Source organism: Molothrus ater, chromosome 3 (assembly GCF_012460135.2).
Source record: "Molothrus ater isolate BHLD 08-10-18 breed brown headed cowbird chromosome 3, BPBGC_Mater_1.1, whole genome shotgun sequence".
In the NCBI taxonomy this organism is placed as follows: domain Eukaryota; kingdom Metazoa; phylum Chordata; class Aves; order Passeriformes; family Icteridae; genus Molothrus; species Molothrus ater.
Genome location: NC_050480.2, coordinates 67286186 through 67312871, shown reverse-complemented (window position 1 = coordinate 67312871; position 26686 = coordinate 67286186). Strand labels below are relative to the sequence as shown.

Sequence of the window (26686 nt, the reverse complement as noted above, 5' to 3'; positions counted from 1 at the left end):
ATCAGCTTAATTATACTCTAACCACAATTTTGAAGTTTCATTCTCTAAAGCTCAGATAACATGTTCTCCAGGTGATTCCAACAAAATACACCATATAAAACCAATGGGTAATCCTACAGAAATACATCTCTCCTGTTTCCCAAGACTGGGGACCATTATTAACATCAGACCAGTCTTTGCCAGCTCACACAGAGCATTCCCAGTCCTGCACTGGTAACATTTTTTATCTCTGCAATGTGAAGAGAAAAGACACATTTCAAATGAATGCTGTGTGCTCCCCTTGCAGTACTAGAAGAAGAATGGATGTGCTAGTCCTCTGGCCTTCCTCACTTCTTACAGGCTGGAGAGGGAAAGGGGGGTCTTTGGGGCAGCAAGAGAAAACTGAACCTGGAATGTCCTCAGACAGCCAGCACTGCTCATTATTATCCCTCTGAAAGGCTGCCAGGAGAGGTTTAGCAGCCTCCACCCTTGGAGGTTTTCCAGTTCCAAATAGACAGAGCCATGAGTAAATGCAGTCTGATCTCAGAAGGAACTCTGCTTGAGCTGGGCTTGGACTAGAGACCCCCTGGGCCCTCTTCCAGCCTCAGCTACCTTCTGGTTCTACGAAAGAAGCTATGTTTTGATAGGATACAGAAGAGACTTCAGAGAAACCTGTGTGCTATGTTCATAAGCTTTCAAGGGGAAACAGAAGCTTCAGTCTGCACTGCCATGCACCAGAGTAACATAATGAAATGGTCTGCTGCATCCACTTGTCACCCAGGTACTGCCGGACCTTCATCTTGAGTTATGTGACAAAGTGATTGTGCTGAAGTAAAGCAGTTTTTCAGTGTTTTACAGCTAAATGCTTAAGAGTTTGGAGGGGCAGTTCTGGCTGCATTTGTAACCACAGAGGGCATGTGGTGCTCCAAGTCCAGGAGCCAAACAGAAATGCTTGGACTGGATTTGATTCCCTACTCCCACTACTGCTTCTGTCCACGCATGGCTGCAGTGTCAGTGTGGTCTTTGGCAGCCTCCCCTAGTAATTCTTGGGCTTCAGGAGGTGCCTGAGCAAGGACAAATGTGAAAGAAAAACATTTACCAGGGCACCACCAACACCACTGCTGCAGCTCTGGAGCTTTTGTCTTACCCTGGAGACCCTCACATGTTAGCTTAAAAATCAAACACATGACCTTGATAGTATTAAGGGGGGGGGGAATTTGGAGATTTGAACTATCTTGTCCTTAAATTCCATGACACAGTAATAAGACAAGGTGCATACTTTAGGGAAAAGTATATTATAGTTTGGGCTTTCCCATGGAAAGAAAGAGTGCTGAATATGTAGCAGCATTTTAACACTTTATAGCATCTCCTTCCCTCTTTAGAGGGCATGTACTGATTGTGAATTTTTATGCAATGATTTTCTAGGCACAATACATTAGAAATTTTGAAGAACTCTGCTTTCTCCATCTCAGAAAATACATGTATTTGGGGCTCTGCCCTTCAGATTTCAGAAATTCCTGCAATATAGATTTAAAGACAAGTTAAAAATAACACTGCATTTCCAGCAGCAAGACTTTAAGAATCAGATGTCACCCTACCCGACCTCAATTAAGTCTGGCTGAATCAGCTGGATGGGATCAAGCAGGGTGTGAAAATCTGTATTCTAGCAGTGGGCAGAGAAACGAAGGCCAGTTGGAAATTTCAGTGTGAAGCTGGTTCAGTATGAAGAGGAGAATTTCAAGTGTGAATGCGTGTATGTGTTCCTGCATGTGCTGGGGAAAGTTGGCTTGGCAAGGGAGACAGAGGAGAGCTTTGTGTTCAGTGCTTCCTCTGACACAGCTCAGCCTGTTCCCTATCTCCCAGTTTCACTTCTGAATGTGCAGGAACATGCGGTGGCTCCTTGTTCCCACCATCTTCATCATCCCTTATACTCAACAGGTAAGTTCATTAAAAAGGAGAAAAAGATTTTCCCTTTCCTCACCTTGTCCCGGTTAAAAGTTTTTATTTGCTTTATGACAAACTAAATTTCAGAGAAGTAAATTCCTCATAAAGAATAAGGAGCCATTCCCTACTCCTCAGTAAATTTCATTTGCAGCTTGTTTGCTGCATCGGTTATGTTTTGGTAATTTTTTTTCTTTCTGTACATTGGTATGACTTAGTGGGAAGACAAAAGTGTTAGGGAAGCTTAAATTGTCACTGACCTTGCTTTGTTTTTTTCTTTCTTTCTTTTTTTTTTTTTTTTAAATAAGCAAAAATTACTACCTGATGCAGTAAGAAGGTAAACATCTTACTCATGCTTATATTCCATATATACATATATACATGTGTTTGCAAATATATATAAACACATGCAGCAGTCTGACTTCAGCCTAGTTTTACAAACAAGAAAAGAACCTGGGCTGTGCTATACTTTGGCTCTTATGAGACAATTTTAAGTGACAACTTTTCCTAAAGGTATTTGTGTCAAAGGCCAATTTCATTACTTACTTACCTAATTTTGAAAATCCACTTTACATGTATACAGTGTATTTTTCCTTACAATTAAGATGAATGTCAACAGAATTTTCAAATGGCTGTCTCCCTCCCCTTTCTGCCTATTTAAAGCTAGTCTAAGATAATCAAACATTAGTGATAGTACATTGCCTATTTTGATATTTGCTTATTTATGCCATACTGACCTTGTTCGATCTTTAAAACATGGGAAAACAAACAAAACATGAAGGGTTCTTACACAGTGGTCTCATTTTCTGATCTGCCCTTAGGATCAGGAAAAGTATGCAAGGGGCTTGTGTGATGTGAATAGCTTTGGTATAGAAACCTGGGGAAGCACAAATTAGAAAAATATTTAACTTGTAAACTGTACAAGCAAACTTTACATTTTCATTGTAACTTAATAGATATGTGAAGATGTTTCATGTCAGCTGAAGTTCTCAGTAATTCCACAGTTAAAACTGTCAGATATTCACCCGATGGTGTTTTTCTTACTTTGTAAGGACTTTTTTGTCTCCCACCTTTCAGCAGACATCTCTCCCTAAAAAAAGGAGAGAAGACTCCCCTAAGTAGAGGTCGGTAGGTTTAAAGCATGTTTCAATTTGTAATACAAATTAAACATATTGGGTAAAGCTCATAAGATTACTTCCTGCTACACATACCCATTTTGAAACATGATATCTGATTCAAGCCACATAACCTCATATTGCTGGCATATGGCCAAATCCCTGATGATGATAATAACAAAAATAATAATAATATTCTGCTTCTAAAGAAAGAAGCAGCAAGGAACTGTTTCCTAAAGCAAATGCATTGTCTTAAAGACTACTAAATGTACAGGAACACCTGGTTGTCTTGTTTCCAGAACAATTCTTTAAGAACTCTTATATTCCAATGCACACATTCATCAAATTAACATTAGGGTCTATAGGAAAGGCTTAGCTGCCTTAAAAAGTATACTTGAGTTAATTGTTTCTGTATTATTGCTGAATTTAGGTAGAAAGGATTAGAAGAAATCCTTTAACAAATGACACATTTATGAAACTATCTTCTTTATATTGCATGGAATACCCCATGACATTGTTTAACATCCATCTACTATATGAATTGCTTATGTAAATTAATATCTAGCTTAAAAATCATTCAGCCAAAGGACTTGAAAGCTACTACTTTGGAGCTTCATTAGTGGCTGCAGATTAAGATATCATAAGTATAGTTGTAAATGACCATGAAAAATGGAAATTAGGGGTAGAAAAAAGGCTTTTAAAAGGTCATTTACTACTGCATTCAATTAAGCCAGCTCAATTATGCTGCAAGAGCTTTCCTGGGCTATGACATATGAAATGCTGAATTCTGCAGATACTTCCAGTTTGGAAATTAAGCAGAAAGGAACCCCAGCTGAATGAACCCTTTCCCTCTGCTGGAAATTTCCCTCTGAAATTTCCCTCTGGAATTTTCCCTCTGGAAATTTCCCTCTGAAATCATGTCTGCTGGACGTGATTTCTACACCAGCAGATCCTCGCAGTTTGCAGGAACAGACAGAAACTGATAGGCTGGGCTTCACATGCCCAGAAAAAAGATATAGGATATATGTTCTGGGTGTTTTTTTGCAAGCTTGATGGTGATACTGGCACCTGATGAAGGGCTTGGTCTTCTTTCCCTTTTGCTCTTTGGGCAGTCAGAGCTGTGTGATGAGAGGGGTTCCAGGCCCTGTGCTGTATAGTGGCCAAGAGCTGTGCATGCCCCCACTTAACTACAGAACCAGTCATCCATGGAGAATAACTATACCACAATCTGCATTTCTGCTGAAATCAGCAGCATGAAAACATTGAATGCTAAGACCTAAACTGCTACGTTTTAGTTGTAGTTCTTAAAATATGCAGATAGACTATAGCTATCTCAAATAGATCCTTTCACACTGTGCTAACTTAATCGGCCCCCATACCTCAGAAAAATAGGCCCATCAAGAATTAGTTTGTCCTTCCTTTACTTAAAAAAAAAAAAAAAAGAAAAAAAAAAAAAAAGAGAAAAAGACATGAATTCTGTGACAGAATGTGTAAACCAGTACATTCTGGCTAGATCTTAGCTTCCTGCTGCCGATACAAATCTCTTTAATGAGATGTGTTTTTGCTCTGTAAGCTCTGGATTCAATGAAGGCTTAGTCATGCAAATAAATGCACTCTTAGAAAGTGACCTATTAAACTCAGTACAGCTATTACCTCCCTCACTAGGATTAATTTTTTGCATCTAGCACAAGAGCATTTGTAAATATTATAATGCTCCTTCCCAAGCATCTACTCAAATTTTGGAGCAAAAGTAACATTCAAAAGAGGTTCCCTATTTTAAAGGGGTCTTGCCATCAGAACTGGCACACAGGACTGTGGCTGGCTATAAAACACTGTGAGAAATCAAAAGCTAATTAATTTGATAGAAGGTTTCTAGGAAGAAATGCTTACAATAAAACCACCATCTACTTTAAAATACTTTTTTAAAAACTTCTTTTCAGTTTTGTTCTATAGAAGGCAAGGGAAAAACCAGTGAATTGTGTTTTGTACAAGCAGTAGGCCAGGCTCACTGGTGGAACATCTCAGTGTATGACACTGATAAAAATGGTCCTCTGCCTTCTACCTAATCCTCATAGCCGCTCTCACTTTTTGATCTTGTCAAATGAGAAATGTCGCGCATTTTCATGCAACTTGTCAGTTTTTTCCATCTTGACTTCATTTTATGCTATTCCAGCTACACATACTGCATTCAGTGCTCAAAATAGCACACTCTGTGTAAGTTTTTCCACAGCCCACCAGAGCAGCCTGGAGATAAACCTTCAGAAACTGGTGAAGTCCAGCGCAAGGAGGTTTGCCGCTGGCCGTGCCGCTGCCCGGCGGTGCCAGCCTGCACCCCTGGGGTCAGCCTGGTGAAGGATGGCTGTGGCTGCTGTAAGGTCTGTGCCAAGCAGGCAGGAGAGCCCTGCAATGAAGCAGATGTCTGTGATCCCCACAAAGGGCTCTACTGTGACTACTCAGAAGATGAGCCTAGGTATGAAACAGGCGTGTGTGCATGTAAGTTGCTCCTTCACGTTCCCTTCTTGAAATCCAAGAGGGTGGGGACCACCAGGTGAATGGTTTTGGAGGAAAACTGCTTGCAGGTGCTGCACAGCTCTGTGCTAAAGAATTCATCCTAATTTAGTCCTCCAACTGCTCAGTCAGAGAATCTGAGAGTAGGGCTGGGACTGAATTTCAACTTACCTGCATTAGTGAAACCAGGTCATGGTGCCCAAGCCTGTTATTGGCAGACATATTGATTTACAAAGCTGTGGATGCCATAAAGACTGACCACATTTTAGCACCCTGTTTAGCAAGACCCATGTGCTCTTCCCATATTAGTAACTGCTGTTCACCATTTTCAGATCTGGTAGCTGTAGGATGTGAGCTCAATGGAGTTTATTACACCAACGGGCAGACCTTTCAGCCCAACCGGCTTTATAAGTGCCTGTGTGTCAGTGGTACAATCGGATGTACCCCTGCATTCACACCAAGATTAACAGGAAGCACCTGTGCCCAGGTCTCAGGCAGAAAGAAGCCAGGACAATCCATCTGTGGCCTGGGACAGCACAAGCAACTTCAATCAACCAACTACAGACTGATGTCAGGTGAGCCTGACTACACTGGTAAACTTTTCTGCACATGAGCCTTTCTGCATTTAGTGTCCCTGGCTCCAGCAGCCAGGCAGGCAGCGCACTGGCCCTTGCCCAATTCTTGCTCAAGGCTTTTGCAAGAGTGACTGTTGTGTCCCACTTACCCCTCTTACTCTCAGGTCACAGACTCATTTCTCTAAACCTAATAAATGTGAAAAGCAGAAAGGCTTTTGGCTTCTGTCACCAGGGAATTGGCCAAAGCATCTTTCTGCAGAGGTCTGCTGCTCATCGGATCAGCCCAATTAGGGATGCTGCTGGACAGCCATTTTGCAGCCTGGGAACTGCCCCACTTTTTCCTGCTTTGTGGTGTTAGCCAGTCTTGGCTTTCTCATACATATATTAACAAAACACAGGTCTCTTCTTTCAATAGAAAGCAGAAAATTATAAAAATTGCCTTAGTGGCTTTCCTGTGTTCACAAATTTTGGTCACTGCAAGAACAATACTCCCCCCACCCAGTTCTTAATTCAGCCTGATGAAAAGCATTCATCAGCTTGTCCATGCAGCTCTGCCAGGGTCAGTGGATATTCCCTTTAAGTCCATTCTTGCTCTGCAGCTAACACTAGTTCTCTTTTGCACTCTAAGGCAGCACCATTGCCAGAAGCAGCTATGCCAGCCCTTCCCTGGCCACAGCTGCTATGCTTGTGCCATCTCCTTCCCTGTGCATGTGCAACTTTCCATGGTGAAAGTCATCTTTGTTACAGCCAATGCAGGTACCAGAAAGCAGAGCCATTTATTTGGTAGCAGACTGAATCACCATCATGGATCAATAAAAGAAAAGGATAGCAACACTTATCAGAAAAACTTTATCAAAAGCTGCTTAGTAAATCAGCTGCTGCACATCAATCAATCTGCAGGTAAATAGACCTGCTTACAAAACCTGAAGTCCAGTTTGGACAACTTCTCACATGTAAGCAGTGGTCACACAAGTAAGCCAAATGAAAAAAAAAATCATCCTTACTTCAAATTATGATTCTGGAATTTGGATCAGCTGTACAGCATAGTCCTCAGAGCAGACACCCAGCTGGCAAAGCACACTTTCTGTTGGGCTCAGTTCAGCGACCCAACACCCTGTCCCTGTGGTGGCTGTACAATACTGCTCTTTGGGAGCCTTCTGAGAAAAATACCAGGAAATTTTTTTCCAAGTAAAGTCTTCCCCCTCCCAGTCCAGCAGAATTATCTTGTCAACTTGTCCATAAATTCCATGGATGGCTCAATGGGCTAATATGTATTTTGAAAAGTCCCTTTTCTGTTAGAGTGGATAGTAAGTGCTAAGTTTCATTTTACTCCTCTTGCTTTGTTTTCTGGCTTTCTATTCAATTTGATTTATCTAATTCAGATACACAGAGATGTAACTAGGTCATACTTTAAAAAATGTAACAAGTATAAACAACCATTTAACTTCCTTTTATTTGTTGCAGATCTGTGACAGGCTTTTAAAATGCTTACTTCAATGAAATCTTTAAATTGCTGTCTACTTTCTAAGTAGACAGCAGTTCTGGTAATTCCAGGTAATTCTGCATGTGCTCTTATATAAATGCACAGATTCCACACAGATTTTCTGTAGAACTTTTCCATGGCAATTTTATTTCATTTTTAAGTACACTCCACCTAATCCAGCCCTCCGGCTTTTTGGTGGTATCTAAAAGTGATTGGATAATTTCATTCCTCAGTACAAAACCTAAAGTCTTATCAATTTCTACGAAGACACAAATATTAATGTTCTCAGCAGCCTTTATAAACTATGCTTGGCCTAAAATAAAAGAAAAATCTGGACATTTCATAAGAATTCCACAAATATCTCGTCACACAACATTTCCATCAAATGAAACTGGAAGGTGATATAATACATGCAATTTCATAGTCCTTGTAGGATCTGAGTATCCAGTATCACCAAAGTGTAACTGCAGCTCAGCTGAATTTTGTATAAATGTTATTTATGTCTCATTTTTAGGTTTACCTACAGAAGTACCTTCATGAACAGAAATCAAATTCTTATCCTTGTATTTTCATTTCATCCTTTTGGGGCTGCATAAATAAAATATTGCTGTCTTAGCTTACAGAAGCTTACCACTAGTTTTGAAGAAAAAGTGCCTCATACAGGCAACTCCCTGGACACCCTGTTCCAGGACCTGTGGCATAGGCATATCCAGCAGAGTGACCAACGACAACAGAAAATGTGAAATGAAAAAAGAAAAGAGATTATGCTTCATCCAGCCTTGTCTGACCAATATGCTGAAGAAAATAAAGGTATTTTCTAGCATAAAATTAGTTCCTAATAGAAAATGAAAATATTGGAATCAATGGAAAAATGGATATATTAGCAAGTACTAATAAAACATTTACTTCTTTCTTTTTTATGGGTTTTAAAATAACTCTTCTATGTTTTCTACCATTAATGTTCCTGTTTCAATAGCAAACTACAGATGTACAATTTCAAACAAAAGAATGTAATGTCCTGAAATGTAAGTGCTGCTAATGCTGTCCTGATGGACAGTCACTCTGAAAGGATCTCCTGTTTGTTGACTGACAAAGGAAAAAACAGGCAGCTTTCAGACTGAGTAACTTTCAAGATATTTCTAAGTAAATGTTGCAACTTTTTCTTACATGATCTGCAATTAATGTTCAGAGTTTTCTTTGTTTTAATATTAAAGATTCCAAAGGGAAAAACATGCCAACCAACCTTCCAGCTTCCAACAGCAGAGAAGCTAGTTTTTTCTGGATGCTCAACTACTCAAAGATATAAACTAACTTTCTGTGGTGTATGCTTGGACAAGAGATGCTGCATTCCTAACAAGTCCAAAATGATCACTGTACAGTTTGAGTGTCCCAACGAAGGCTTCTTCAGGTGGAAGATGATGTGGATAACATCGTGTGTGTGCCAGAGGATTTGCAGTGCTCCAGGAGATATATTTTCCCAACTCAAACTCCTATGACAAATTACACCATTGACTGTAACACAGGGAGTGCAACAGCACATTCACACCCTGAAGAGTCAGCTGCCTCACTCCCTGCCACAGCAGTGTTTATCATGAAACTGCAGAAGTGAATATTCACTCATTTATTAAATAGCACCCATAAAACGCCAGAGGGCATCTTTTTAAATGTAACTGTTTTTACATTCCTGAGGATGTATCCGACACTAGCAGTACTCAAGCAAGAACTCTTGGTGACTGTGAAAGGTACAGCAAGAGGGCTTCACACCCCACGGTAACAAGCTTTTGCCTACAGATACAAATAGATGTATTGCCCTGTAATACTTCATCTGTCATTCTTCATTCTTAAATTAACATTTTCTGCTATACATCTGAAATAGTAAAACACATCAATGGTGAAATATTGAAACAGAAGTTGTCAACTTCAATCTCAGACTGCTTTTTGCAACAGTCTTTCTCTAGTGTTATGGATATAAACACTGGATGTGCAAAGGAACAAATAAGTGGGCAACTGCAGATAATAGATACAAGACTTAAGAAAATTTATAGTTTTAGAACATTTTCTTTCTCAACATTCTTCATTTCTCAACAAATGTTATCACAATACTTTATTGAATACTTCTGGGCTTACACATTCAAAATTGTGCTTACTTACATATCCACTCCAACTGTACTAGAAGGACTTCAAATTTCAAGAAATCAATCCATTCTGATCTGTAACAACTCACTGGCAAGCAACTGGAAATAGCTGTACATTCTATTTTGGAAAAATTCTCACTGTAATATAAAAAGCTGCTTGATACTCCGATAATTATAAATATTAAAACATCTATTTTACTTGCATTCTTTCAAGGCTATAAGCGTTTTTCTACAAATGGTATTAACTTCATCATAAGTGCATGTTTTACTCAGAGGTATTCTGTATTATCTCATTATCAAGTGCAACTCAGCATTCATTAATATGAATCATTAAAATATTAATTAATATTCCAAGCATAATACTTGAAACAAAATTTATTTTTTAAAATTTTCTGTTATTGCTGATTTTGGTATTAACTGAGAATCCTCTAATATAGTTAACTACAACACAGGAGCAGAAATACCAAAATGAGGAACATAGCTTAGAGCATTCTGAAATGTCTACTGCAAAGTGTAAGAAAGCAGTTTCATTAGAGACTTGCTTTCATCTTTGAAAAGACTACATGGGCTTTTCTTCTCTTTGTAGTTGCTTGTTAAAAACTAAATCTAGCAATGGTGATCCTTCCTTGAAGCAAGACCAACCTTTAGTTTACTGGAAGTTGAAAGTCTAAGAAAATAATTACATTTTTGGCTGCTACATACAACCTCTCCTCCTATTCTTCACAGCATATTGTGTGTCAATTTACTCCACAGTTAGGATTACTGTCCTTACTGATACCAGCCACAATTAGGTGCCTTCAAATCTTTCTCACAGGCATGGCTCCCCACTTAATGATCACTCTTGAGGAAAGGAAGCTGTTCTGCTGGTCCCACTTTGGAATTACATTAGCCAGGCATGCTGAAAGTCATTCTGGTTAACTGAAGTGGCTGGATGTTTAGGGAAAGTGCTTTTTCATTTTTAAAATCAGTTCTTCCTTCTTTAAACAGCTATCTTCAGTCTTGAAGGATCTATTCTAGGCCCACCTTTTGTAGTATCCAATTCATTGTACTCTTCTATTAGGTCAGACAAAGAGGATATAGCTTCTGAAAAACAGCTTTGCTCCATCCCATCTATTTGCAGATAATGGTGAAGGTGAGCCTAAGAGGATTAAAAAAAAAAAATCAGTGTTATCCTTTTCTTGGTATTTGATTGCTTTGGCTCAGTAAATACCAGTTACTCTGTACTGAAGGGGGGGAGTACAAGCAGTGTTGAAAGGCACTTAGAGATTTATATCATGACATCCCTTGTTTAAACACTTGGCAAGTCTGGTAACAATCCCCTAGTGAATCACAGTTGATATTACTGACTTCTTAAAATCCATCTTTTCATATTGTGTTCTTGGGTACACCAGACCAGCTGTGGATTGGGTTTGCATGGCAGGGGTTCGGCAGCAGGGGAGTGCAGGGCTGCAGGGGTGGTTTTTGTGAAAAGATAACAGGAGCTGCCCCCACGCTGAACAGAACCATCCTAGCCAGCTCCACTATGGACCTGCCACTGGCCACAGCTGAGACCACTAGTGATGCTGGTAATGCCTCTGTGACAACTGGGGGGTAAAAATGCTGCACAACAGCTGTGACAGAAGACTCAAGAAAATGTGAGAGAAACAGTCCTGCAGACACTAAGATCAGCAAAAAAGGAACAGAATTCTGAGGCTAGGAAGAAGGCAGTGGAGTGGGGGTTAAGGTGTTTTCAGTTTTATTTTATTTCTTGCCATCCTACTCTACTATTATTGGCAATAAATTAAACTAATTTTCCAAATGCCAAGTCTGTTTAGCCCATGACAATAACTGGTGGTTGTTCTCCCCGTCTTGATCTTGACCCACAAGTTTTTCACTGTACTTTTCTCCGGTCCTGCTGAGGAAGTGAAGTGAGAGAAAGCTTGGTGGACTAAAAGGTTTAGATTAGATATTTGGAAGAAACTCTTTACTGTGCACTGGAACAGGTTGCCCAAAGAACCTGTGGATGCTCCATCCCTGCAAGTGTTCTTGGCCAGGTTAGATGGGGCTTTGAGTCACCTGGTCACACAAATGAAACCCTTGGGCTGTTAATTATCAACAGTCTCTTCACAACACTAAGATCTGGGTTTCAATAATGCAAGATACTAGTGATTAGTGACTATGGATGTTATAATGATAAGAGTTGCACCTTTTTCTTGTAGAGCTTCAAAAATCTGTCTTTGAGTTCAATGAAAGTCGGTTTTACACAGGTGTTGTTTGCTAAAGCCAGAAGGGAATGGGAATGACCCACAGGAGGTACTGAACACAAACCAGTTTTCCAGCCCTCTTGATTCCAGGAGACAAAGTGCAGAGAAGGCTTCAACCTGTGATACAAAAATTTAATTAACTAACGAATATAAAGAACACAAAGGCTAACAACCAACAGTTTCAACTAACAGTCTGAAAGATTAACATTTAAGCACTCAGGATTAAGGAAGCCAGTTATAACTATCACTGTGAATAAGGTATTTTACACTTCAGACTAAACCACTATGTCTCTATGTTAAATTTAAATTGCAAACATCAATTGTGTTTTGTTAATTTAATGCAGCAGGATTTGAAAAGTGAAGTTACAAGTACCTATTTCTATAAAAGGGACTGGAAGCACTGTGAGATTTAATAAAGGGGCAGATTAATACTTTGTGAGGGTAATCAGTCTACCTGTAGTTTTGAAATAAGTAAAATACTTTAGATTCCCAGAAATTTTTCCCATGCACCCCTGTCTGCCTATAAATTCCATTTTGCCTGCCTTTCCTGTTACATCTATGTAGCTCAATACTGTTAAAGAAAATGGGTGCTAACACAACACAGAGTTGTTAAAATAAAGATTATTTCCTAGCTATGTGAAAGTAACCATGGAAAGAGAAGGGCCTTCTGTTCAGCAAAAACAAACTTCTACTACAGAACTCATTACTCCAACATTCTTTGCTGTTGGATGGAGACCCCTGAAAGGGTGGACTTTGCTTTTTTTTGCAATTTTGAGGAAGACAGGAGTAGCACCTCCCTTTATTTGAAAATCAGGAATAACTTTTTTTCACTCATTACATAAGTTAATTATGTTTTCTTCCCTTCTAAAATTAAGAAAAGGAAGTTGGAGTAAACTGATCTGGTATTGAAACTGTTCAAATGAAAAGCTGGAATGCTCTGGACAACTGCCAATATCTGTACAAATCCCATGACTACTCTGTGTGGTATTACAAACCTTTCAATATTTCTGCGAAGGTCTGAAACCTGCACATTTCCTCGAACAAGAAGTGCACAGGCCAGGTAGAGGCTGTGCTTTGGATCTGCTTGAATTAGTTGATGATCTCTGCTAAAGGCATCTGAGAACATCTGATCCAACCTGGGTGAAAAGAAAACAGTTATCTACTCTTACTAAAGTAGGATACAAAGGCTCTTCAGAATGCCCCCCTTCAGGGTTTAAAAGTTCATAAAATCCTGGATAAAGGTACATTTAACCTAGGACCATAAATGATAGGAAAGATTCAAACCTTTATATGTACATAGGTTGGTAATAGAGTTTTTAAAAACACACTAGATCCATTTTTTCCTCAACCACAAGTTACAACCCACTGTTGAATCAGAGAAGTTGCCTTTATAAAGGCAATTTGAGGCCAATGGTTACAAAGTCTTAAAATTATGTAAAAGGATTTAACTACTTGGGGTTCTGGTTATGTGGCAATTTGAGTGGACAATCTCACTGGAAAGGATCTGGAAAGTGCTGACCTTACAGAACTGATTATCTGCCTGTTACACTCCATTATTTAAAAGGATCAATGAGTCATAGAACTGTATTAATTTTGATTAATGATTTGGGAAAAGACAGGCTATATCTACTTGCCTAGTCTACTTATTCTAATTTTATGACACATGACTACTTTAAAAGATGACACTGCAGATCATATTCTTTCTCTCTTAACTTCCTTAACCAAGTTTCACTGTACTGTGGGATACCAAAGATGGTGTTCTGTGGACTCACAACATCTAAGCCATTCTTTCCACTGGTTCCAAATACTGTACATTTATAACCTCTATTTCTTTTTTGCTTATATCATCTCTGCCACAACCTGCCTATTGCAAAAAAATAAAGGCGATAAAAATATTACTGTTCCCACTTCATTCTGAAACATCTTTGACCACCTCCTCATAGTCAGCTACCTTCCCCCATCCCTACACCATATCCTCAAGGTATGTTCTCAACAGATCTGACTGTCACAACTTGGAAAATAAGTGTGGTCCTGCCCTCTTCTCCACTTTGGCATACTTCCATCACTTACCCTTAGCTGTCTCTACCACTATTTGTCTCTATCTCACTCTTGCTCACTGAACATAATCCAACAAACCCAGTAAAATCTATTTTAACTGGTAATCTTTCTGCTATGTCAATGGGATAAATATCTCACAAAATTTGACACATTAAAACAAGATGTTAACTAGGCTCACTGCCCTCACTGCATCTCCAGACTGAAGTAAGATAAATACTGAAGTATTTCCTCAAAGAGCCTAGTTAATCCCTTGTTTGTCTTTAGAGTATCTTGTCAGTCAAGTACAAGCTGTTATTCAAAAAAACTTGTGGTGTGGGTTCTAAGTAATACATTTTCCCAACAGAAACACTTCCAGCAGAGATTAAAAGCATGTCAAGTTTACTGGCTCAACCATTACATAGAAAAGGGACAGCAGATGTTCCATAAATCAGCAGGATGAATTTGAAAATGTGGCAGATATACAAGTTTCAGAACTTCCACCCTTAGTTTGACTACAGAATAGAATTTTTAAATGAAAACTATGGAAAAATCAGAAATTAAGCTTTAAATGTGAAACTCCACTAATATTTATTCTTACCTTCTAGAAGGAACATTAACATCTGCCAGTGTGTACAGAGGAGTCAAGCTTGAAACCAAATAATGAAGTCGAGGAAATGGAACCAAGTTCATGCTGATTTCATTAAGATCCATGTTTAGGGAACCTTCAAATCTAGCAGAGCTGAAAAATTAACAAATTGCTATGAAACTGATACAAACTAAGTACATCACTTCTATAAACAAGTGAAATGTATTTTCCAGCTGTTCTGTACAATAAAACTGTAAAACAACATGGCATTTAAGCAAGTGTTCGAGTATAATCACAAAACTTTCACATCTGTCAGTAACAGTGTTATGTCTTACTTATACTTCTCATTAAAGAAGAGTAAGTTACCAAGAGCAATTCCTTGTTTCCCAATTGGAGTCTTTAGCATTGATTTATTATCATTAATAATCTTTAATACCACTTAATACTGGTTAATTAGTACCAGCTGGTTAATACCAGTTAATTATTACCACTTTTACTAAACAGGCTATAGTAAAACACATGTGACTTAGCATTCCTGACAAGCTGTTTAAAAGAAAAACAGGCCAACCAGAAGTATAAAGTATATTTCTGGCAGCAATAGACAATTTATGAGCACAAATGATCTGACAATATTTACAAAATAATGCCTAGAAAGCCAAACCTCCATGGGTTCCATTAGGCACTTGTAAAAGACAATTTCCTTCTGCCTACAAACTTACCTCAGGTTCAAGATTATCATGGCTAAAGCAGCACCACTACAATCTGAATACTTCCAAGTACTTTAGCATTTAGTAACCAGTTCTTATAAAGAGAAGACTCATATTGTAATATGAGTAATTAATGTAATTAATACTACTCAAGTTGATGCAGGCCTGCATATTTACAGCACCCACCACCTCCAGCAATCCTACTTTGTTACAGAGGAATAACCTGTAACTTTACCTTGTCAGGTTCAGCAGCAAGTTGGCGATGATGTTATTCATTGCATCAAATGGCTTCTCAGGTACTGTTTTTGCACTGCCTGCACTTGATGTTACCAAGCTGTTTTGCTTCACAGTTGATCCTAACTTCCCAGAATTGATCATCTGATGAATTTTATTAACTATCTCAAACAGAGACTTCGAAAGAGAGGAAAAAAAAAGCACAGAAGTAGTATTGAGTACAGAACTTTGAAATTCAGTACCACACATTTCATTTCTAATAATCTTGAAAGCTCAGACATTGTAATGTTAGGTTAAAGATTATACCTTGGTACATCTAAGTCCAACTTTTGAGCAATTGCAGTTGATTGGAGTGTTTCTAAGTCTGTGTCTTACATATCACAAATACATACACAGCTTGACTCAGAAGTTTGAATTTTATTCAACTATTCAAAATGCTTATGAAAATTTAAAAAGCAGTTTTAGAAGAGAACACCTGTGAAGCAAAAAAGGTAGTTTCTAACTAAATTTCATTTTCTCTTGCTTTTGTCATAAACAAACAGCAAGACAGCCACTGAAGCTAGATTCAAATGAGTCTAGCACTTTGCAAGGTCAGGTATATCTATGATGCCCATATCACTAATCAGCACAGTTAAGCTTGTTGGAATCTGGAGAGATCAGAGGTCCTTGAAGCACCCTACTAACACCATGCACAAATTGATTGTTAAAAGAATTGAAGATACTATCTCAGTAAATAGAAGCTTTTCACGTTTATCTTGAAATAGACATGATAAAATTTACTCTACCTTAGTTTGAAGGAGCAGAGTGACTTTTTAGTGATACCCATGTTCATTTCAAAAGCTTGTAAGTGACTTAGAAGTTAAATTATTACTTTAAAAACTGAAATTATGCTTTTGGATATTTTGTATGCAAATCAGTACTGAAAAGGAAGAGACATTTCCACATTCTAATAAAAAAAATTACATAAATAGTATATTATTTCTTACTTCATTCTCTATTGGTAGCACACAGTCTGCATGTTCATTAAGCTCCTTCATAGCCAGAACACTGTTATATGGAGAAGTAATAACATCATCTTCACCAGAGGGATAAACTGAAGTAACAAATCTATATACTTCTGGGAATTCCTCCTCAAGCAAGTTTAGAACAAAAGTTCCAAGACCAGATCCTGTCCCTAATTATGAATGAAGACAGAATGAGAGAAGACAGGTTCCCCACATTATCTTAGGCTCTACGACTCATGTAGGAGACATACAACTTTTCAATTATATATATTAATGAATATTTTCTGAAGCATTTGGCAGACAGTAGAGGGTACTCAAATGTTATTAAGGCAGGAAGGTTTGTCCCAGACAGGAAATTAATTATGTAATAAAATTATTTCCCACAGTATGTCAGTCAGAATAAAGAATAAGTCTCAAAAATTCTGCAAACCAAAAAGTCCTACGATGTAACAAACATTTTTCTGACCTAGTATTTCTAGTTCTTGTTTTGAATTCTTTAATTTGAATTATGAAACACAACATTTGCTTAAAAGCATTGAACTGCCCCAGACAATACTATTTTCATTTTAGGTTTCTTTATGAAATTTTCTCATTCTTCAGTAAAAACAGAACTGCCCCTTCCCCCCAGCGGACAGGCTTTTTTCCTCACTAACACTAAGCACACAGCCCTGAGTTCAAAACAGAGAACTGAACTGTGGTCTTTTTCTGAATATTCAGCTACATTCTCAGTGGCAGACAGTTTAATCTATGAACAAGACAGCAGTTTTCAGAATAACAGAAACAGTACCTCCAGGGTATCTGAAATTAAGCCACAAAAAAGGCCTTTGACAAAATCCTTGCTTCATATTTAGAGCTATTTTCTGTGTCTTTTTACACATCATAACCAATTATAATACATGCTACTCTCAGATTTCTGGGGTAGGAAGGCTTAATGGCAGTGCAATAATGACAAAACTTACACCACAAAGGATTCTTCCTTTTGGCTTATTAACTAACTAGATCAGATTCAAGAGAATTATGAAGAAGGAAAATAGAAAAACAAAGTTTTTCCAAAGTTAAACAACATTAGAAGTCTCCTTCAAAGCCTTTTGGAAAACTCTTTCCCCACAATTAAAACGATTATGACAATGCTGTCAGTGTTCAGAAGTCACTGACCCTTCTTCTGATCAGTAATATCTCAGTGTTTGTCTTTGGTACCTGTCTTGACCTACTCACTGCCTCATCTTTAGAATTTTAGCTGCATTTGTGTTCTGAGTAGCACATCAGAGCTCCTCAGTGCTCTAATATAACTAGTGATAAATAATTACAGGTCCACTTAATTGTACTATGTTAATTTTTTTAATCTGCATTCTGAATGATGTAGATTATTATACTGATTTTCTTTTCAAGATCCATGTTTGTTTTTTTTTTCATCTGTGGCTATTGCAGTCATACTCCCCATAAAAAGATTACTTACCACCTCCCATGGAATGAATTATAAAGAAACACTGTAGACAGTCACAATGTTCAGCAGTTTTTCTCAGCTTTTCCACTATGTTTTCCCGGTACTGACAGCCATATATCTTATGACCTACAGCCCTGAGGATATGAAAAGTACTTTAAAATGTCCCCCCAAACAATCAAACTAAATTTTTAATTTTAAATCCTTCTGTGTGACATTTTAGAGTTCAGGATCCAAAGCTGGGAGCAACATCTCATCTGTGAGAGTTTCTAAGTTGTGACTACATACGAGCATATGGGAGTCAGGACATGGTTCTAAATTGGAGGATGCAAAGAGATCTAAGTTCACAACTTTGGAGTATACACTTATTATTCTGTACTGGAAAGGAAAAACTCCCACACTGGATAATCCAGTTGTGGTAATGAAAGCTACATAGTCCTTAACAATAGATATCCCCATGTAATAAATGTACAGATAATCTTTTGAGTACTATGCAAGTCAGTTGCTACTAGTAACAAAAAACCCCAAACAGCTCATTTTCAACACACTTGTCTGCTAGATGGTAAAGACTGCTTTACTCTCCATATTGCACTCTCTTTTGGTACATTTGCTGGTGATTTGCTTTCCAGTCTGTAGTGCACTGAATATTATTAGAGCACCTTAAAGTCTCTGAAAATTTGGAATTCATTATGTTAACCAATCTTTTTCTGAATTTTTCTTTTGGTAATGTAGTCTATATGCACAAAGCCAGAGTCTGATTAGAAATCAGAAGTGCATTTGTTCATATATCTCATTTCCACAGTAACTGCACAGTCTCAAACTAGATTATGGCTTCAACTAAGCAATGAAAGCAGCTGAATGCCAAAGAAATAAAAATAAAAAGCATGCTCTTTTGTAAAGAAAATCAAAAAAGAAGAAAAAAGAGATAAAATGATATATCAGCAGAATTATTCTTCTGTAAAAGCCTTTTCAAAGCCCTCCTCCAGGCAACAGTGACTCCAAGTTTACTGGTAAAATGCTGCAGCTCTCCAGGTGCAGAACGAAAGCTACGGTTTTCATTTCCCCTTTCAAATGCCATCTAATTAGCTGCTAAGAAATGTGTTCTAAAGAGGTTCTCACCAGTTGTTTCCTGAACCAGAAACATCTGTGATAAGCTGCTTGCTATCAAACACATCCCTCAATGGTCCCTGTAGAATTTCATTTACCACACCCTCCTCCATGTCAATCAACAGTGCCTTCAAGAATGGAAAGAATTTAAACTCAGTCAGTAAGCAAACCACCCTTGAAATAATCACACAAAGAAATATGAAATTATTGACAATACAAAAGGAATTCTGTTTTTACTCTGCTCCAGAGAAACCTTCTCCCACCCTAGTTGTTGACTAGGAGACCAACTAGATTCACCCTAGCTGATTTGCGAGTTGTTTGATAGGACTGCATTTCAGATGAAATTTTGTTAAAATTTAATAATGTTTTGTCCCACTACTTAGGAATTAAAAAATTAAAACATTTTTATGTTTCAAGTTTCCTTGCTTCTTAATCATTTAAAGTGGCTCAAAGAAATCCAACCCTTAGTTAATAATATCTGCAATCATTTTATTAAAATTCCAATATGAGTTACTCAACAAGACTGGCAGCAAAGTGCATTACTGCATTAATAAAAGTATTAGAAATTTTACTTTGAAAGCAATACTTAAACCTGCATGCAATTTTAAGAACTTCATGAGAATTCCCACACAGTTGGGCATAAATATTCAATGTAAAAACAGTGACCTTTATAGATTGCCTTACTCGTGCTTTTAAAGAGCAGATTTTTCCTTTGTAAATATCAGGACCATTATCACCACTTCTGAAAAAAAAAATAGTAACAGAAAAATCAAGGATCATATTTGCAGCATAAAATATATACTACAATAAAATTTTATCTCTTATATATTGTGTTTGGAAGACTATGACAACGCAGGCAAACAGAAACACCTTGAATATGCTGCTAATACCTTATAATCCTGAAAGTAATGCAATTACAGGACATGAACTCAAGCAGAATTATCCTAAACATTACTTCAAGAAGCTGAAAGATAAGCATAAAAGTTCACTCTCAGATAGAGCCTCCGCTTTGTAGCAATTCTACAAGCACTGCCAAAACTGGAAAGGATTATCTTTTATCAGCATGTGATACATGTATCCACATCAAACAATGGAAAAAAAGCTCCACATGAGCTCTTCAGTGGGAGCAGTACAACACTGTGCTTGGGCTCCAGGTGTGAAAGCTCTGTAACTGCACCAGCACAGTTCTGTGCTTGACTTATTCTGCTTATTATGATTTACCAGTTCAGAAATCCTGCTGGGCTGACACAGCTAAATCCTCCTTCTTTCCCAGGACTGGTTGTACTGAGCCAATATAGGGGACTATACATTATGTTACATTTTTTCCCACTCAAATGATGAGATACTGGCCAAACTATGAGTCTGGCCAAACTATATTCAGCACAAGGTTTTGGGAAAAAAAGGCAGGGATACTGGAAGACTGATCTTATTTCCTCTTCCATTACTTACCTAATCTGGGAGCTGGCCAAGCCTAAATTTAAGGTATGTCTTAAGACCATCCTACATTTAACCACCATTATATTCACAAAACATCAGCTAAAATTCAGCACTTGATGTTCTGAGCCTACCGAGTCCCATCAGGGACAAGGGGAAAAGAGTACAGGGCTGCACTGGATTACTCAAGAATTTTCCAACTTGTCACTCAGAGATGGTCTCTAGACACTACTCATTAGGTGAGCAGCTCACAGTAACCTCCAATATCCATGTGATTCCTCCAGCCTACATGACACCTGCAGGACTACACTATAGCACCAGTAAATCCTCCTAGAGAATTTCTCTTCAGGGACTAACAGAATTCAAAGAGGAAATAAAACCAACCCCAAAACAATATTTATTTTTCTGATCTACCTTCTGATCATGAGTAATCTCATGAACTGGTTGATAAAAACTTACCTTGTATCTACGTTCCTAAAGAAACTGCTTAAGGCTTCATCATAAATTCCTTTCTGAAAGGAAACAACAAAAAATTATGTGTAATGTCAAAAATTCTCAGTGTTTTTTCATGGAATAATTTAAGTTGGCAGGGACCTCTGAAGGATACCTGTCAAACTTCACAACTTGAAACTGAGTGAACATCTCTGTAGAACCCAGCTAGTTCTAGTCATCTCCAAAAAGAACATTTCGTTGAAACATCAGCTTGTTATTAAAAACTGAGAGAATGTAACTAAGAAATTAATTTTCAGCACAAGATTAAGCAACTGTAGTAGTTTACTGAAGATCCCAATGCAATGATTAAATTGAAGAGCTGTTCTTCAGCTGACTCAGTTCATCACTGATACAACTCTCAGTTCATCATGAGTTCCAAGCCTGTGATACCAATGCCCATGGAGTTCTGCAAAGAGGACAGCCCAATCATACTGATTCCTGAACTCCCTGCCAAGGGGTTCAATGGCAATTACTTACCCCAACATAAAACTAAAGAGATCTGACAAGTTTAAATACCTTAAGTGCTTTATAGTCACAGCAAGAAAAGTGTGATTTTTTTCAGGGTACTCAGCACAATCCTATGCCCCCTTCATGTTGCTATTTTGGTCAGTAAAACTGCACAACAAGCCATGGCATAAGCTAACATGGAAAACAATGGTGGGCTTTGGGGGTGTCCTCTTTTGCTTTACTGCCATTGGCAAAGTACTGTGTTGTTAACAGCCTCAGACCTGCTAATGCCTGGCTGTAGGCAGACACACTGAGCTTTCAGGGTGCAAATGCTGGAGAAAGCTGGCCAGAATTAGTGATCACAGAATATTCTGAGTTGGAAGGGACCTAGAAGGAACATAAGAGTCCAACTCTTAGCCCTTCAAAAGACACCCCAAGAGTCAAACCATGTGCTTGACAGTGTTGTCCAAATGCTTCTTGGGCTCTGACAATCTTGGCGCTGGGGAGTCTGCTCCAGTGGCCAACCACCCCCTGGGTGAAGAACTTTTTTCTAATACGTAACTTAATTGTTCCCTGACACAACTTCAGGCCATTCCTTTGGGTCCTGTCACTGGTCATGACAGAGATCAGTGTCTGTCCCTCCTCTTCCCCTCAGGAGAACGCTGCAGACTGCCATGAGACCCTCAGTCTCCCCCAGGCTGAACAGACCAAGTGACCTCAGCTGCTCCTCATATGGCTTCCCCTCGACTCTTCACTATCCTCGTGGCCCTTCTTTGGACGTCCTCCAACAGCTTAATGTGGTTTTTTTTTACATTGTGGCACCCAGAACTGCCCCCAGCACTCGGGGTGAGGCCGCCCCAGTGCAGAGCAGAGTGGGACAATCCCCCCCCTTGCCCAGCTGGCCATGCTGAGCCTGATGCCCCCCAGGACACCACTGGCCCTCCAGGGCACTGCTGACTCATGTTCCACTTGCCATCGACCAGGACCCCCAGGTCCCTTTCCACAGCACTGCTTCCCAGCCTCTCATTCTCCAGTCTACCCATACATCCAGCGTTGTCCCATCCCAGATGCAAGATGCGCTAATGCCCCGTTAAACTTCACACGGCTGGTGACTGCCCACCCTCTGATTTAACAGGGTCTCTTGAGAGTTAACCTTAAGTTTTGTTTTCATGATTAGTGAAACGGCACAAGAAGCTGGGGGTGGTTGTACCCACAGTGAAGCGCCCTTGGTTTAAGCAAACAAACACAGCGCTCTGCAGACACAGCGACGAACGCGGACGGCAGCGAGGGCGGCTCGCCCGGGCGGGCGGGGCAGCGGCGCCCTTACCTTGTTGACGGCGGCGTGTTCCCGCAGCGCCAGGTCCCAGAAACGGCATCCCACCTGGTTCCCGCACTGTCCCACTGCAAAGGGGAGAGACACAGCTCAGGCACGGGGAGGGGGCGGCGGGAGGTCCGGGCGCCACGACCCCCTTACCCTGCACCACCACCGACTGAGTCATGGCAGAGCCGCCGGCGCAGGCCTCTTTCGAAATCGGCGCCCGGAAGCCGCGCCCCCCGAGTTCCTGCGGTGGAACGTCCCAACCGGCGCTTCAGCCGCGGACGCTCGCCGGCTGCCGGCCGCGAATGGAACGTGCCATTAGGGAGCGGGGGGGGCGGGCAAACAGCACGGGGGTGCGGTGAGGTTTGCAGACACTCGGAGGGTCTGAGGGGGACCCGAGAGGGGCTGCGGGGTCTCGGCTGAGGCCCAGATGCAGGAGGCCTGACAGAAACCCAACCTAAAGTCTCTGTACAAGAGAACAAAAGTATTTCCATACAGTACAGTTCATTATCCTTTATGGATAAAATGTTGCAATAATAAAGCGCTTTATTTTGCCCAAATACATAATTCAGGGAGAGAGTGTGAAATGTGTGAAACGGTGTGAAAATACAAACTAAAAATTAAATGAAAAAGCGGCCATTGGAAATGCTGTAATGTACCCTCCCACCAGGCTTGCACATTAAGCTCAGTTTCATATTGTGCATATAATTGTCTGCAGTGAAAAAACAAGGAGTGCAGAGATGCTGTTGTCTCAGCATGGCAAGCCTGGTCCGCAACACAGCTCGGCTGCAAAACAATAAAATCCTTTAGGTTGGAAAAGACCTTTAAGACCATAAACTGTTAATCCAGCAGTGCCAAGTCCAGGACTAAAACAGTAAAGAACGTGGGACATGCAAAGCCTGCAGAAAGCTGTCTTGTGACACAGATGGCATTTCTGCTTCCTGTGGGAGGACAAAAGCAATTCCATGCAACCCAGTCCATTAAGTTTTATGGCTGAAACCTTCCAACAAAATACTCTTTTTCCAAATAGATTATTTATAATTCTGGTGTACAAAAAAATTGTTAAATAATTTTTTATTAAATCCTAGACATGACTTGGTAGAGATTAATTGTAGGTCTATGGGAAAATAAATTTCTAGTAAATGACTATTTAAAAAAAAACCAAAACAACTTTCCTGGGAAGATTATGTATATATTGCAGCAAATAAAATATTGTACAGCATGCATTATATACAAGAAATAGATACACAGAGTAAATTTGTGAAACTTAATTGAAATCATGTTGTTCTTAAGAAAAAGTACTGGGTGGCCCAAGCTTACGCAAGTGTCACGTATGAAATGTATGAAAAGGACCAATGGCTTTAGTGTTATAGGCATGCTTAGCATGAATACAGTACTACTGCTTCAAACATGTCTTTTCTATAAACTAATCACCAGTATAAAACTACATGAATATTAAACAGGAAAGTAGGTAGTCCTTTCTCTCTGGACAGATTAGATGTAACTAAAACTTAATTTTGTTCCCTGTGTTTTTTTGAAGTGGTCCAAACTCGTAGGCTGTGCTCTGTTCATGTTACTAGATGTCAAACCGCTTCTATACTTCTTGGCTACTGTCATGTCCTTAAAGTCTTCTCTTCACATGTCTTCTCAGCCTTAATTAAAGTTAAAAGCAGTACAACATTGCTTGTAAGCATTCTAATGCTTAATTTAAATTCTACAGAATCTCTTGATATTACTGTATCTGATTTTCTTTCTTCTTGTGTAATTAGCTCCACTTTCAACTTTTTTTTAAATTAGTTGTAGTTTTTGTGCCTATGTCCCATGAAGATTCAGCTTAGTCAGATTCACTCTATTGATCGTGATGTTGCAACAAGACACTCTGAGCTTTGGCTTCCAGTGTTCTTTAAGTGGTCTGTGAAGGCAGATATAAAGTGATTATTCTCTTTGAGCTTGGAAACACCAAGAATTGTGAATTGACAACAGACTTATAGTAATAGGTGTTTCTCACCCTTAATTTCTCAGTAATGTTTTGCTGATGTGTTATACAGGAATGGTGTTCTACAGCTTTGGGACACAAATTGGATAATTGTATAAATAACTTACTATGTTTTTTAGTGGAAATGAATCTCCATGGACCACAGTGAATCTGTGAATAACCCTTAAATCCCACACTGTAACAAGAGCCAAAAGTGCATCACAAGTTAAATATGTGTGCTATGCTTTCAGCATCTTTTTAATAAGTCATTTGACTATTTAAGCCACATGCTGCTGTAGGGAGAATACACTGGAATTTGAACTAATGTTATCCTTTGACTTACATTGTGACTTAGTTCACATATGAAGGTTTGTGGGTTTGTAATTTTGATTTTTTTTGGTCTATTTTTTGTTTGTGTCGAGTCTTTTTTAATTTAGAATTGTTGTATTTTGGGAAATTACTGTCAGGCTTGTAACACTTCATCTTTCATTTTTCTGTTCTGGTTGTTGTCCATACACCGGGTTCTTGAGGAGAAGGGTATTCTCTACAAATCTTGAGGTGTAAGAGATAGAGGGGGCTGAGATCTCATTTAAATCCTCTATTTTGGAGCAGTTTCCTGAACATTTGATCTTGAAATTGATTTCTTTATTACACAGTCATGCAAATGTCCAGTTTCAGAATATTTTGAGATACAGTAACAGTGTAGCTGCAGCCCTGATTTAGATAATGGCTATAACAACACTTATTAAAACCTTAAAGGTGCCAGAGAAAAATTATAATCTACTTAGAGTCAGTGCTCATTTCTTGTAGGCTTTCTGCAGAATTTAGATAGTTATATTCACGTTAAAAATGGAAATGGACAATCTGACAATGTAGCTCAGAACTTGAAGGTTTTTCCCAAATCTTTGTAGATGAAGGCTTTTACTTTGAAGGTATAATTTTTAAGATAGATACAGGAGACAAACTGAATTCTGGGAAGATTTATCTTTAGACAGTTGCCCTCTCTTAAACACCAGCAGCCCTTAAAATGAGTGCAAAGGTATGTGCAATATAATGCATCACAGACTGGCTTTCTTAGGCATATATGAAATGGCAATGTTAAAGGTCTATGTGGATGTTGGGGGCAGGGAAATTTATATTATTTTTTGCTCTCTCCTGAGTCTGCAAGTATCCTCTGGTTTATTGTGTTTTTCTTTGCAAACCCTGTTCTGCAGGGGGAAAACCCACACCTCTGAAGCCTAGAAGGGAAAATTGATGAAGACACCCTCCAAAATAGTGGTGTGTTGATTAGCTGGTGATATAGTAAAGAGAAGTAAATTGAATAGTAGCAATTTATGAATTTTAATTGGTTTTTATTCATACACTGTTTTAGTGTATTTTCAGTTTTTCATATATAAAGTATGCAAAGGACTGATTAGATCAGAAAACTAATTCTTAAACAAAATCCACAGAATGAAACCAAATCACATTGCAGCAAATATGGCTAAGAGAAATATTGTTTATTCACAGAGCTTGGATGTGGATATGAGAAAATATGCTTTGGTCTGAAGTAGGTGTGAGACAGAAAAACATTCTGAGTATGTGTGTACCAGTTAACATACAATGCTCCACTTAATACCAGCATTCACTAAACTCTGATGCTCTTAAGGGCCACAAGCGTTTGCTATTCCTGGCTATCTCTGCTGAGCAGCTGCAAGCAACTCAAACGGAATTTCAGTAATCCTTGTAACCAACATATCTAAGCAGGGAATCTGCTGTTCTTTTCTCTCCAGCAACAGGGTCCTGGAGACCAGGGCCTGAGGAAGCTTAGCTCAGCTTGTGATGTCATGAGCTTTTTTGAGCCAATCTAACAACTCACTGGCACTGGGAGGAGAGAGATTTCCTTTTTTACCTCTCTTCCCAGCTGTACAGCTCTGACACCACCC

General features: G+C 39.0%; 2 protein-coding genes across 2 annotated transcripts in view; one reads left to right on the top strand and one right to left on the bottom strand.

The window, feature by feature from the left end:
• Positions 1-9097, top strand: part of CCN6 (cellular communication network factor 6) — a 41668-nt gene extending 32571 nt beyond the window's left edge. Inside the window, exons 3-6 of the mRNA XM_036379776.1 lie at positions 5266-5528; positions 5876-6118; positions 8218-8411; positions 8816-9097. Of these exons, the coding sequence (XP_036235669.1) occupies positions 5266-5528; positions 5876-6118; positions 8218-8411; positions 8816-9097 (982 nt within the window). The remainder of the gene's footprint in view (positions 1-5265; positions 5529-5875; positions 6119-8217; positions 8412-8815) is intronic.
• A 486-nt stretch (positions 9098-9583) lies between these two features.
• TUBE1 (tubulin epsilon 1) lies at positions 9584-22967 on the bottom strand. Its single transcript, XM_036379775.2, has 12 exons — positions 22943-22967; positions 22796-22890; positions 20989-21041; positions 19780-19837; positions 19108-19223; positions 18004-18125; positions 16530-16717; positions 15545-15720; positions 14615-14755; positions 12975-13115; positions 11922-12096; positions 9584-10874 (listed from the first exon to the last, which is right to left on the bottom strand). Exons 1-12 carry the CDS (start codon positions 22965-22967, stop codon positions 10716-10718), a joined length of 1449 nt encoding a protein of 482 aa, XP_036235668.1. The 3' UTR covers positions 9584-10715.
• Between the last annotated feature and the right edge of the window lie 3719 nt (positions 22968-26686).

Coding starts and splice junctions, on each gene's coding strand:
- TUBE1 (XM_036379775.2), bottom strand. CDS start 22,967: ATGACTCAGTCGGTGGTGGTGCAGG. Junction 22,891..22,942: donor TCAGTCGGTGGTGGTGCAGG/GTAAGGGGGTCG, acceptor CCCGTGCCTGAG/CTGTGTCTCTCCCCTTTGCA. Junction 18,126..19,107: donor TCTGGTTCAGGAAACAACTG/GTGAGAACCTCT, acceptor TCATATCCTCAG/GGCTGTAGGTCATAAGATAT.